The 13,425-nt window shown below is 37.8% G+C and overlaps 1 protein-coding gene across 1 annotated transcript in view; it reads left to right on the top strand.

The window, feature by feature from the left end:
* Positions 1–13,425, top strand: part of GALNT14 (polypeptide N-acetylgalactosaminyltransferase 14) — a 313,597-nt gene that overhangs the window by 290,714 nt on the left and 9,458 nt on the right. Inside the window, exon 13 of the mRNA XM_031951227.1 lies at positions 491–635. Coding sequence (XP_031807087.1) covers positions 491–635 — 145 coding nt within the window. The remainder of the gene's footprint in view (positions 1–490; positions 636–13,425) is intronic.

The raw sequence follows: 13,425 nt of genomic DNA, 5'->3' as shown, positions 1-13,425 counted from the left end.
TAAGGATGGAGAAAGAACACCATTTAAATAATAATATGTAGGATTTAATTTAGAACAAATTTCTAAACTATCTATGAAAGAATTTCTTTATCATATTTTTAGCTGCTGGAATGGGTAACTCAAGGAATGCCAGAATCTTTTCTTTAAAGTTCCCTAAAAATGGGATATAAGGCAGTATAGCTTTAATGTTACCCTAAAGCAGAGTAATAGACTTAAAAGATTTCCTAATGTTCTTTCAGTCCTGAAGTATTCTTTTTTGTTATAAGTGAGGCACAGTACCCTGCAAGCAAGAGGAGACCCCACCTCAGACTCTTATTGACCATGTAACCTTGAACGAGTTTTTTGATGAAGTGAACTTTCTCAAGTTTCCTCATCTGTAAGCAGTGTCAGTCCTCAGCTGCTGTTTACCTTCCTGCTCCTAGGTTATATAAGACAAACCCCCTGGACCTGATGAGCAGGGAGCTACTACCTCTCTGTGCCTCTCTTTTAGGATTCCTGAAGAGTCCTTGTTCCAGAAAGGAATCATCCGTCAGAAACAGAAGTGCCTACAGTCCCGAAAGCAGGAAGGCCAAGAGTTCCCATCCCTCATCCTGAGTCCTTGTATTGATGGAGATGGGGAAGCAGCAAGGCCTCAGGTAAGGGCACCGACTTGGGCATTTGTTGTGCTAGTTGTGTCCATAGATGGTGGTGGAAGTGTGTGGAGAGAACAGTCAAATTACACAGCCCAGCTCACCTGCTTTTATGAGATGTCAGATGATTTTCACACTCAATTCTATGCAGAGATCAGAGGCAGAAGCTGAGATTGAAAAAACAAGGTTATTACCAGGCTTTTAGCAGCTGTATTTACTGTTTTTTATGTTTCTAAATGCATAGAATTTTTCTGAAAAAAGAGCCTAATGTTCAGCTTTTATGCCATTATTAAATCAGTCATTAAACTAGCAGGAGCTTAATGAATATAACCTCTGTGCTTTACTTGCAGAGGAATGAGGGGGAGAGAAAGTCCACCTTGTCACTCAGAACAGGTTTCTCTCTACCTCTCAAACTGTTAATGCAAACAAAGAAAAATAGTTCAATGGGTAATATAGCCTTCAGGCTAAAATGCCAAGTCCATGAAATTCATACCTTCATGGTTCCTATTGCAGTTTTAACTCTTGACTTGTAAATGTTCATATTACTTTAGGTGAGCTCTCATATATAGAGATTCCTTAGCATCTATTTCTTAGCCTTTACTCTTACCCCCTACTTCTATCTCCTCATCATCCTGCATCCATCAGTCCCAAAGAAATAGCAGTCCTTTTTCTTCTCTAAACATAACGCTCATCCCTTTCTGACTCTTTGATCTCACTACCCCTGGTATCCTCTCCCTTTCAGATGCCTTCAATCTCTTTATCCCCCTCTGATTTCTTCCCCTCCTGAATTAATGAACAATAACAACAAAAAACATTTATTAAGTGCTTGTTATTTGCTAGGAGAGCTAAGTGACACAGTGGATAGAAGGCCAGATCTGCCTTCATATCCAACCTTTATTACTTACTGTGTGACTCTGGAAAAGTCACTTAATCCTTTTTGCCTCAGTTTCCTCATCTGTAAAATGAGCTGGAGAAGGAAAAGGCAAACCACTCCAGTGCTTTTGCCAAGAAAACTCCAAATGGGATTACAAAGAATTGGATACAAAACTGAAATGATTAAACTACAACCACTACAATAACGATGTGTCAAGCATTTTGCCAGGCCCTATTGATACGAATACAAAAAAAGCAAGATTGTACCTCTCAGCAAATAATTTTGCAGAGTTCTTTAGATATAATATCTCATTTTATCCCATAATAACTATCTGAGATTACCACAGGTTTTATTTTTCATTTTACAGATGAGGAAACTAAGTCTCAGAGATGTTAAATTATTTGCTCAGTCATATAATTAGCGAATGTCAGAGGTTAATTACGCATTTGGATATTTATCCCTCTTTGAAATAACTTCCTTTCCTTTAAAAATAATTATATATTTTGCTTTTTCATTTCTTAATTTTCCCATCTCTATCCCTTTCCCCTTTTCAAAAAATTCTTATAATAAGAGATATGAAAAAGGAGGAAAAGAGAGGCAAAAAATCATTTAAATCAACCAATACATTAAAAAAGCTGACATTATACCCAATGTTCCATACTTGTAATTGCCACCTTCTGCAAAAGAGGCAGGAAAGATTATCTCCCTGTGTATCTTCTTTGGGGATTAAGCTTAATTTTTATAATTATAAAACAATTGATACATAATATCAATAGATATCTGATTTTTATTCTTCACACTTACATTGATGTAGTCATTGGATACATTGTTTTTCCCAACCCTGCTTACTTCACTTAGCATCAATCCATGTAAGACTTTCTGTACTTTCCTTTATTCATGGTACTCATTTCTTATAACACAGTAATATTACATTTTTGTCACGTGTCACAGGTGGTTCAGATATTCCCCCGAAGATGGAATTGCCTTTGTTTATAATTCTTTGCTACTATAAAAGTATTTGCATATATTTATAAACAAAATATACTATAAACAAAAAAAGTGTGTGGATATATATGTGTGTATATACATATCTCATTTTTATCATCTTTTTAAATTTTCTGGGAGTTGGGTAAAACTTATGGGTTATTTTGATTTACTTTTCTCTAATTAGTAATGACTTCAAGCATTCTTTCAAATAGTTATTAATATTTTGCAATTCTTCTTTTGAGAATTATTTATTCATATCCTTTGACCACTTGTCTATTGGTGAATATATTTGGGTCATATATTTCTATTAGGTATCTATATATTTTATATATCATACATACCCTTAGCATCAGTATTTGATACTGAACATAGCTCTTATTCAATTCTACAGAGACTCAATTGTAAGGAGACTGTAGATTAGAACTATGAGGTACTTTAGGGATTAGTTACTCTTGACTCATAATTTTACAACTTTGCCCTTCTCTGCTACCCAATTTCTTTTCTTCCTTTATTTGTCAGGCATCTTATACAAGTTGGTAGCAATATCTCTATTTCCTCACCACCCACTCCCTCTATTAAAAAATAGTCTTCTTTGCAGTCTTCCTTCCTTTCCTCCTACTCATCTAAAAGTGGTCACTTAATACATTGTACTGACCTTGGCAAATCCAAAAAATTTATTCTATATATATTCTCCTTATGTAACAATAAAACTGCTGGTGTCCCCTCCCCTCTCCCTCTCAACTCTGGGTTTACACATGAACTAGATTCATCCTAAGAGGTGCTTGACTGCTTAAATTCAGGGTTAGACTTCTTTTCCCCTAATGCCTTTAGACTCTATAAACCTTCACGTTGGAATTCTGGGGGGAAATTACTTGAAGTATAGATTAATTTCATATATTTGTTCTCCCCAAAGGGAGAAGAAAATTGTTCCATGTTCAGCTTAAGTCAGGTATACAGCAGCTATTTACTTCTGCTGAACACACACACATATCCATACATACATACACTCACAAAACCACCTCATTACTTGATATATTTATATATATATATATATGTATATATGTGTAAGATCCACAAGCATTCATTGACATAAAAACTTAGGTAGCCATAGTAACATAGCCCATATTATTTTCTTCAGAGCATCATATACTTAAAACATCAAGAAATTATGTAGCATTCTGCCTTCCCTTTGCCATATCTAAACAAGGGCTTCTTATTCTTTTCCCACCAGCCATCCCTTTTCTCCGGATACATTTTAATATGAACCCTGGTATATGAGTATATAAAAATGGTATGCACATCAAACATTTACTGATAATAAATCACGATTCACACTTGACACATTTAGTTACACAACCCCATTTAGGGTTGAGCCCCACAGTTTAACAAGTTTTGATCCAAACAAAACAAATTTGATCCAAACAGTGCCTTCAAGGTCCATGTCTTTTGGCAAACTAGGCCAGGGCTTGGGCTCCTCTTTCTGTCTACATTTATTTTCTCCCAAATGTTCTGTTATAGATATAATGGGACTATCCCATAGTGCTTCCCCCCACACACACACTGAGGAACCCAAATATTCTGATCTCTCTCAATCACAAAATTATCTCCAAAACTAGGAACATCCATCTCAGGACCAGTGGTTGGTCAGCTGTGTTCAAGGAAGGAAACACATCCATCAAGGAAGCCAGGGGCCCTAGCTGAGTTCTGGCTCTAACTGCTGGATAAGAGTAGTCATCATGATGCTAGACAAGAGACGGCCATCAGAGTTGTCCCTTTTTAAGGATCACGGGTAGGCCATTTTTCCTGCCTTTCTTTCAGCCAGCATATGGTAAGGTACTGAGAGACTGCCCAAGACTTATGTCATTCCAAAGGTATAGGTCCTTCTGAGAAGAACATGTTTCCCCAGGGAGGACAGAGCAGATCAATAGACACTCCCCTGGATAATCCCTATACACCCATCCCCACTTATGCACCACACAGTCACAGAAGGCATCTGAGAAAGGGAATTTCTTGACAAAAAAATGGCACTTGGAGAAGATAAATATAGAACCATGTGCGGAATAGAATGGGAAGGATGAAAGGCAACTAATTGAGAAGTCTATGGCAATAATTTAAAACATGATGTGATAAGGACAGAGATTAGGGTGAAAGCAATGGAAATAGACAAGTAGGGACAAATCTACGCAAAAACATTTTGAACTAACAATATACAGAAATCGGTAGACTAAATTTGGAAGGTAAAAAGAGGAGAAACCAAAGATGACTCCAAAGTCTTGAGTCTGGAGATCTGGTGGTTTCCCTGAAAGATTTCCATCTATGCCTTCATCTAAGTCATTGAAAAAAATGGCACAGACTACTGAGGGAAAGAAGGAAGAAGAAAATTTGGAACTCAAAATTTTGTAAAAATGAGTATTAAAAATTGTCTTCACATATAATTGGGAAAATGAAATATTATAAAAATTGTTTTAAAAAATGACACAGAGCCAAATAAAAGTCTTTGGATTACTCTTCTATATACCTCCTTTCATGTCCAGATTGATTTACTAAAGACTACTTTTTAGGTTCAATAATTTCATAAATTCTGTAATCATCTAGCTATATTATCATCTAGATCAGCTTTTTTAAACTTTTTTGCAGTCATGACCCCTTTCCTCCTGATAAGAATTATTGCTGCTTATGCAATCACTTTAACTGTAGTGATTGGTGTTGATCTTGAAAACCATCAAAATAAGCCACTTGGTTTTTCTATGAGATGGTTCATCTATTGGAGGTAAAATTATGTAATTTTAATCTTAAGAATTTTTATAGAATTTTAGGCCATTGGATTCATTTTTCCTTCTTTAAATTCTTTGAAATTCACTTTCCCCAATCCTTGTCTGCTAGAGTTATGCTTGTATTTGTTCTTCTTCTCTATGACAAATTCTAATATGGATTTAGAAAAACTTCAGATGAACTAATAGAATTTATGACAGATATGTGAGTGAAAAAGTCCCATATCTCTGAAGGGCCTAATCTTATCACCTGTCTTTTTCTATATCCTTTACTTCATGCTTTAACTAACCTTCTCTTTCATTCATACCATTCTAGTTCTCCTTTTATCAAATCTATTTCTCCTATAGTTTACCCCATAACATCATCATATGCTTCTTCTTTAGCTATAATCATTCCTCCTTATCTTCTGTCATTTCAAAACTCTCTTTTCTCTTGAGTCCCAGGAGACTTCATACTGATGCTCTATAGATATCTCAAAGTTAATGTATCCAAAACAGAAATTATTATCTCTCTAGCAAAAATATTTTCCTTCCTAATTTCCTTCCCTAATTTCTTTATTTCTGTAATCATCCTCCCACTTGGGCTTAGAACCACAGAATCATCCTCAAGCCCTCCCTATCCCTCATCTCCTATGTTCAATCAACTGCCAAATGTTGTCAATTTTACTTCCATAACATTTCTTGCACCTACTCTCTCCGCTCCATTCAAGCAATCATCACCCTAGGTTAATTAAACTATTGCACTGATCTCCTAACTATCCTCCTCTCTAGTCTTTTCCTCTCTCCAATCCATCCTCCACAGAGCCACAAAACTGATATTCTTAATGCCCACATCTGACCGTGTCACTCTTGTGTTTAAGAAGCTTTAATGGATTTGTCCTGTATCCTGAATAAAATTATAAACTCTTTTACTTGGCATTTGAAATCTAGCTCTGTCCTGTGTTTCTCACTTTTTTCATATTAGTTCACCTTATATGCACTAAATTCCAACCAAAGTGACCAACTGGTTTTTCCCTAAAATGACTTGCCATTTCCTACCCCTGGGCCTTGCAAGGCTATTTCTAATTCTTGGGATGTTCTGTTTCATCACTTCTCATAAGAAAATTTCCTAGATCCTTTCAAAGCCAGCTCAAGTTTTCCCTGCCTTGGAAGGCATCTTCTTATCTCCCTAGGTATTAATGCTGTCTCCCACTCCAGAAATTACTTGTTTTTCTTTCATATATTTTGTATATGCTTTGCTATATGTGCTTTCTCCCAGTAAGATATAAGCTTTTTGAGGGAAGGGACTGTTCCCCTTTACTCATGAAATCCCACTCCCTGGCACAGTGCCAAGAACACAGTGGTAAACTCTAAATAAAATGCTTATTGAATTGAATTTGGAGAGGGATTACAAGAGAGGTAGATTTTATGAATGGATAATGAAAGGTTACTTGAGCAGAAGCCAAAGTCTTCTCTTACTGAGCTAGTTTATTTTTCCAGGCCCATCAGTTTTCTTGGCATATATTAGAAAATCTCTAACAGTGGAGATTTACATCAGTCTATCAGATATTCCCCCTTGAAGCATTTTCATAGGACCTAGCTTCCTCAAATACAGACCATTTTCAGGTACAAAATGTGCAGGGCCATAGCATGGCTGATCCATTTATTTCATCCATCACTATGATTGATACGGATCACTATGCAATCAATTTAACTGTAGTGATTGGTATTGATCTTGAAAACCATCAAAATAAGTCACTTGGTTTTTCTATGAGATGGTTCATCTATTGGAGGTAAACATGACCCCTAATGTCTCATTTATTTTTAGACTAAATCATTACTTAGTCCTGGAGCTCTGCCTCCAAAATTTCCAGTATTACCTGGAGTCCTTTTGGAAGACAGCATTGTCTGGGGTGATTTATGATGGTCACATAAGAAGCTTTTCCCTTCTTAGATTTCGTTCTCATTCTCCATCTCACTTTCTGTCTTCCCTTTCTTTTTTCTTCTTCCATCTCTTCCTCCTCTTCCTTTTCCTCCTCCTCCTCCTCCTTCTTTTTCTTCTCTCTTCCTCCATTGCTGTCGCTGTCTCTCTCTCTCTCTCTCTCTCTCTCTCTCTCTCTCTCTCTCTCTGTATCTCTGTCTCTGTCTCTCTCTCTCTTTCTGTCCCTCTCTTTTTTCTCTCTTTCTCTCTCCTCTCTCCCTCTTTTGCTCTCTCTGTCTTCTCTTCTCTTTCTCTCTCTCTCTTTCTCTCTCTCTCTCTCTCTCTCTCTCTCTCTCTCTCTCTCTCTCTCTCTCTCTTTCTCTCTGTGTCTCTTTCCACTCTAAGAACCCTTAGGGCCTTTTCTTCCTCTCTATTTCTCTGTCTTTCTGTGTCTGTCTCTCTGTCTCTGTCTGTCTGTCTCAGTCTCTCTTTACCCCAAGCACTATAGGGTCTTCTCCTGTTTACCTAAACCTACAGATATCTTCCATAATTTATGAAGTGTCTGAAAACTCACCTTCTTGAGGAAAGAATTGCATAGAAGAGAGATCGTGAATATTCTCCATCTGTTCCTATCTAAACATACAATTTATATGATTCCCATCTTGCACAACCTATAAATCCCCAAGGAATCCTTAACAATATTAATATGCCCACATGGAAAACTGTTCCCTATGTAAAATATAATACCAAAACAATAATGTCAAGAGCAGTTGATATAAGATGTAACATTTTTAGGGAGCTAGTTTAAGTCCAATATAGTCCCATCCAACTTTAAATATATTATTATTTCTTGAAAATTAAATAAGACATGTCCTCCAAGTTAAAGAAGGAATCAACCCAAAACATCTTATAGCCAATTACTTGATTTAATTGTAATTAGAATTATAATCCTCCACTGAAAAACACATTAAGTAGCCCATTCATATCACAAAATTGCTCTTAAATTATAGCCAAATATTTTTTGCATTTGATCAATATAAAATTCTTTATATGTGCCAGAGAAAGATAGATATAAAAGGCTTTGAGCTTGGATCCATAAGTGTTATTTAGTTCCTTGATGAAGGCAGCACCTACCACTACCTTCATTCCCTCTAAGCAAGACATATGAGGATATCACCAGAGAAGCCTGTACATGACTTACTGGATCTTGAAATCAAAGCTGAATGGGAAGAACTCATTTAAAGCAATTAACATATACACAATACTAGTCTTAATGTACACTTTGGGGACTATAAAATACCCTCCACATTTGGAAAGCATTCTCCTAACAATCTGCACAGTATAAACCCAATGCAGAGCCCATCACCCTACAACAATCATGGACAAGGTTTGGGGTTTGTTTAGTGTTTTGTTTTTGTTTTTGTTTTTGTTTTTTGGAAAAAAGAAAGCCAATAAACATTTTTGAAGCACATGATAAACATGTCAGAAACCTCTAGAAGATACTTCTGGAACAAGCAAATATTACCTCACTTAGCCATGGTGAAGGATGATAACAAGTGCATTCCATCAGATTTATTGAGTATGACTGAAAGTAGTTTATCTCTCTATGATTCCTGTGAGGAAGCTAACATCCAGTCATGAAATCAAAAGACCCTCCATGGTTGATACTCTCATGAATTTAGTCAACAATACGGTGATTAAAAACCATTAAAAATGGCAACTCTCAAAGATTTGTTTTTGAAAACAAAAGAGTTTCCAGATGCCAGTTCAGAACCATACCATTACTACCAAGAAGTGTTATCTTTCAGGAACCTGGACTTATACAAAAGGAGCAATAAGAAACACTGCCAGACCTAAGGAGCTGGGGCACTATATTCTGCCCACTTCCACTAAGAAACCCTTCTCAGTAGTGGATACACACATGTAGATTATGTTCAGTGCTGAAGGGTTTGACCATCCAAAATAAGAGTCAGGATTTTTTCCTCACTTATACTTCTAACTCAGTGCTATAAGGGAAAAACTTGGGTTTAATATACTTAAAACTTAGTTTTAATTTATGCTTAGGGTCTCCCCTAAAAGGAAAAAATGAAAATACCTTATCAATGAACTATGAAAATTATATATGAGATGTTTATTTCATTTTTACATGAGTACTTAATGCAAAAACTCCTAAGCATGATTTGACTTAAAATAGAATATAGCAATTTTTAAATATTATTATGCTCTCTAAGGAAGGAGAGAATTAAAGACATCCAAAACAACATAAACCATTTAGACATCTTGCATTTCACTTTAGATATGTTTTGTCCAAACAGTTTCCTCCAGGTTCTTGTCTTCTGTCTTCTGGCCAGAACATCAGGCTTATGCTCTCACTAGTGGACATCTCTTCCATGAAATTCTAACGAAGTTATAGAGTTCCTCCCAAAGTGCTTTAGGTACTGACTGAGAACCCAGGAACTGTAAATCTCTACCTCACAATGTAGTCTGCAAGGTTGGACATGTCCAGCACAGGATCACTGTTCAGTCATCTACACTCAGATGAAAAGTGGAAAAAGTATCCAAGGCCAAGATTTAGGCTTGTTTAAGTCTACAAATGTACCTTAAATCGCCATCTGCTTATAGTCTAACATTTCTCACAGGGTAGGGGAAAGTGACTCAACCCTCCAGAGCCAGGCTTGAATAGTCCTAGTCCAGGCTTCAAATAGGAAAAGAAGAAAGTCCAGGGCTGAGGTCTTTCTTTGTGGAAGATCCACTGACTCAATGGCTTTCCTGCTCAGTAACCAGTAAAGATATAGCATTGTCATGTCAAAGAATTAAGTCCTTGGAACAGAGTCTCAGATGTCCCTGGAGTTCTTTGGAGAAATGCTTCCTCCCGCTAGAGTACTTGTGAATGGGAAGGAAAAAGGGGTTATTCCAAAAAGAGGGCTGAAGATGTTTGTGTTGACATGCAGACTTGTGTGTGCCTGTTGGCAGCTCCTAAGGCCCGAAACATGTTCCTTCCCTCTTTCAATCTGTTCATTTTTTTTCTTTCCTTCATGGCTCAACTCAGATGCCATCTTCTCTCTGAAACGTTTCCTGATTCCGCTTGCTCCCTGGAAGTGATAGCTTCCTCATCAAATTCCCTTTATTACTGTTTCTGGGTTTCATTAGCTCTTGATATCTTTGCCATAGTTATTTGTGGACATGTCTTAGCTCCTTTTCCCCATTATACTTTAAGGTCTTTATGGGAAGGTATTGTGTGATTACTCATCCTTTATATGGGCATCACCTACCACGGTGCCCTGAATGTAGCATGTGTTCAAGCAGTGTTTGTGGAGTGAAAATACAATAGATGTAGTTCTCCTGAGGAAATCCAAGAAAAAAATCACAGTGAGTCACTTCTCCCAACCAGATCATCTTAAGGAGACAAGTCTGTGGTCATTGGGGATAAGATCAAGGCAGTTTGGGCCACATAGAATATTCCTGAGCAGGACAAGGTGTTACCAGGGAAAGCCACGGTTTCAGATCTAGCCAAGAGGGACCTGAATTTGTGAGGTATAGAAACAGACACTCAACTACCCAATTCTGAGTCACAGATCCAGACCTGACTAAGAAAAGGGCCTGTCTTTAGGCATGGCATTCAATAAGCAACAACCACCTACCATCTTCTGTGTATGGAACAAGGACCAAGTTCAGAGGGAAACAGCAATTGCGTGGCCTTGACCTGGGAAGCAGAATGGACAATCATGAAGCAAATAAAGAATAGGAGAGTTGATACAGGAGTTTCTCCAGAACCCCATCATCAGGGGTCATAGAGGGAGTTTAAAGATAAACAGATAGGAAAGGGAAGACAAATACCCTAAAGGGGAAAGGGAAGGTAGGGATGAGAAAATTATCTTACAACTTGAGTACATTACTAAAAGTCTTTACAAATCAGGAGGAAGGGATGGGAGACACAGAAAAGTTACCCCAACCTCATTTTCACTGAGCTTGTCCAAGCATGGAAGACCACATAGACACACTTACATACACAAAGTTGGGTATAGAAATGTATTTCACTCAACAAGGAAACAGGAGGAAAGGGGAAGAAGAGAAAATGGGAAATAAAGGGAAAGCTAAGTCAATGGAGAGATTGATCCTAAGCAGAAACAAAAACAAAATAAACCATCAAGCATGAATAAAAATATCTATAGCATCTTTTTGTAGTAGCAAAGAATTTGAACCTAAGAGGTGCCCATCAAATTAGGGAATATTAGACAAAGTTATGTTATACAAATATGTTGGAATACTATTGTGTTATAAGAAACAATGAAGGGGATGGCTTCAGAGAAACAATAGAATACTTATATGAACTGATACAGACAGAATGAAGGGAGCAGAACCAGAAAGAAAAAAATGTGTATAATAACAGCAATATCATTAAGACAAGCAACCTTAAAAACTTAGGAAGTTTGATTGGGTTAATGACCAACCATGATTCCAGAAGATTCATGATGAAATATGCTGCTTATTTCCTGATACAGAAATGATGGATTCAGAGTGTAAGTGAAACATTTTGTTGAACATAGCTAGCTAATGGGAGCATTTCTTTTGATTAACTATATGTTTACAATGGGGTTTTGTTTTTTCTCAATTGGAAGGGGAAGAAATATGAGGAGAAAGAAAGTGAATTTTTTTTTCCATTGGAAAGAAATTTCCAAGAAAATGGAAAAACAAAATGAAGAAATTAAAATGAAATGAATGAAAAGGAAGGGCATTAACAGTGAATGCATCCAGTTCCCTAACCTGTCTGCTGTTACTTGCTCCAACTGACTGAGGGTACAGCTGTCTCCCTGGCTGGACTCCCAGGAGTATTCTCCCTCTAGTCCTACTTTGTTAAAGGATTTCATTTTCCTTTCAGCAAATTCTTAGGTCTTTGTGTCTATGCATATGTGCACTCATGTGAATGTTCATATATGTGTAAGAAGGAGAGGAACCATTAATAACTGATTGTCATTTAATTAAACCCCATTCCACCCCCCCCCATCCCCCAGATAAAAATGTTATTAGAGAGCTTCAGGTCAGTTCCCTGTTGGTACTTAGGCAGAGACAATACCAGATAGTGCAGCCACTGCTGCCTTCCTGGAGTCAATTTCTGACTCCAGATTTCATTTAATAAACCCATTCATCATGAGCCATTCCAGGAAGCCTGACAAGCTGCAGAATGAGAATCGGAAACCTCTTAGACAGCAGGCCCTCTCCCCATGTCCTGGGCCGTGGACACAGCCCCTCTCTTTTCTCCCTTCCCCACAGTGTGGCCACTGATCAATGTTTCTTGGGAGTGTGGTCAGGCTGAATTATGTAATTGCCAGTAAAGTACCTGCTGATGGGAAACCAAGTATGAGGGCTGAGATCAGTGTTTCATGCATCTTTTCATACAGCAGCTAATCAGACTTTGAAAAATGCTGTTGAGACATTCTCCCTCTCACTCCAGTGAGAATATTCTAGCTTTTTTTTTAGTCCTTGAGACATTCCACGTTTGCCTTAGTTTCTCTCTTTGCAGTGGCTGCCGTGAAAGGAGGAATGATTTGCCAATTGGTTTTACTCAGGGTAAAATCATTCCAATATTTCATTTATTACAGACATTTCAGGGACAAGTATCCCCTCCCAAGGAAGCCCCCTTTCAAAAGCAAACCCAGCTCCTGGGTAGCATTCTATTCGCTGGCTTAAATAAAAAGCCTTCTCGAGCCCAGCATTCATCTTGACATTCTCGCCGTCTTCCTCCTCTGGAAGCAGTCTCTGTGTGGGGGCGGGTGTTAAAATGCCGCTCAGCCTTTGGAGAGCTCCTTGGCACCTTCTTGTGGGGCACTGCCAATGTGTAGGCCTCCTTGCCGAAGCAGGCAGATCCAAAAGGGAAACTGGAGAGGAATTGGGCACAGACTGAAATCGTGGGTATCTGGACGCCCCGGTTTCTCTTGTCTGACTGACAACTGATTAAAAATGCAGAACTCGTTGTTTAACGGATCACTCAAGTGGCCCCTCTCTTTATGAGAATGACCAGGGGTCAATCCGGTAGCTTCCGGTTACTTCTAGGATTGTATTTGCATACTGTTAAATATTTAAAGCCTGTCACAACCTAGCCTTAACCTACCTTTTCTTTCTTATCACACATCACTTCTGTGCATTGTAATCACACTCCTGGCACTTGCCTCAGTGCCTAGATCATAGTAGGCACTTAATTATTGGGAAATTATTAAACTAGAGAACTCAACTATTAAATAACAGCTCTTTTACTTAACTAGCTGT

The sequence above is a fragment of the Sarcophilus harrisii genome, chromosome 2 (genome assembly GCF_902635505.1).
Source record: "Sarcophilus harrisii chromosome 2, mSarHar1.11, whole genome shotgun sequence".
Taxonomy (NCBI): Eukaryota; Metazoa; Chordata; class Mammalia; order Dasyuromorphia; family Dasyuridae; genus Sarcophilus; species Sarcophilus harrisii.
Note: the sequence above shows the minus strand (reverse complement) of the source record. Positions and strands in the feature narration are given on the sequence as shown.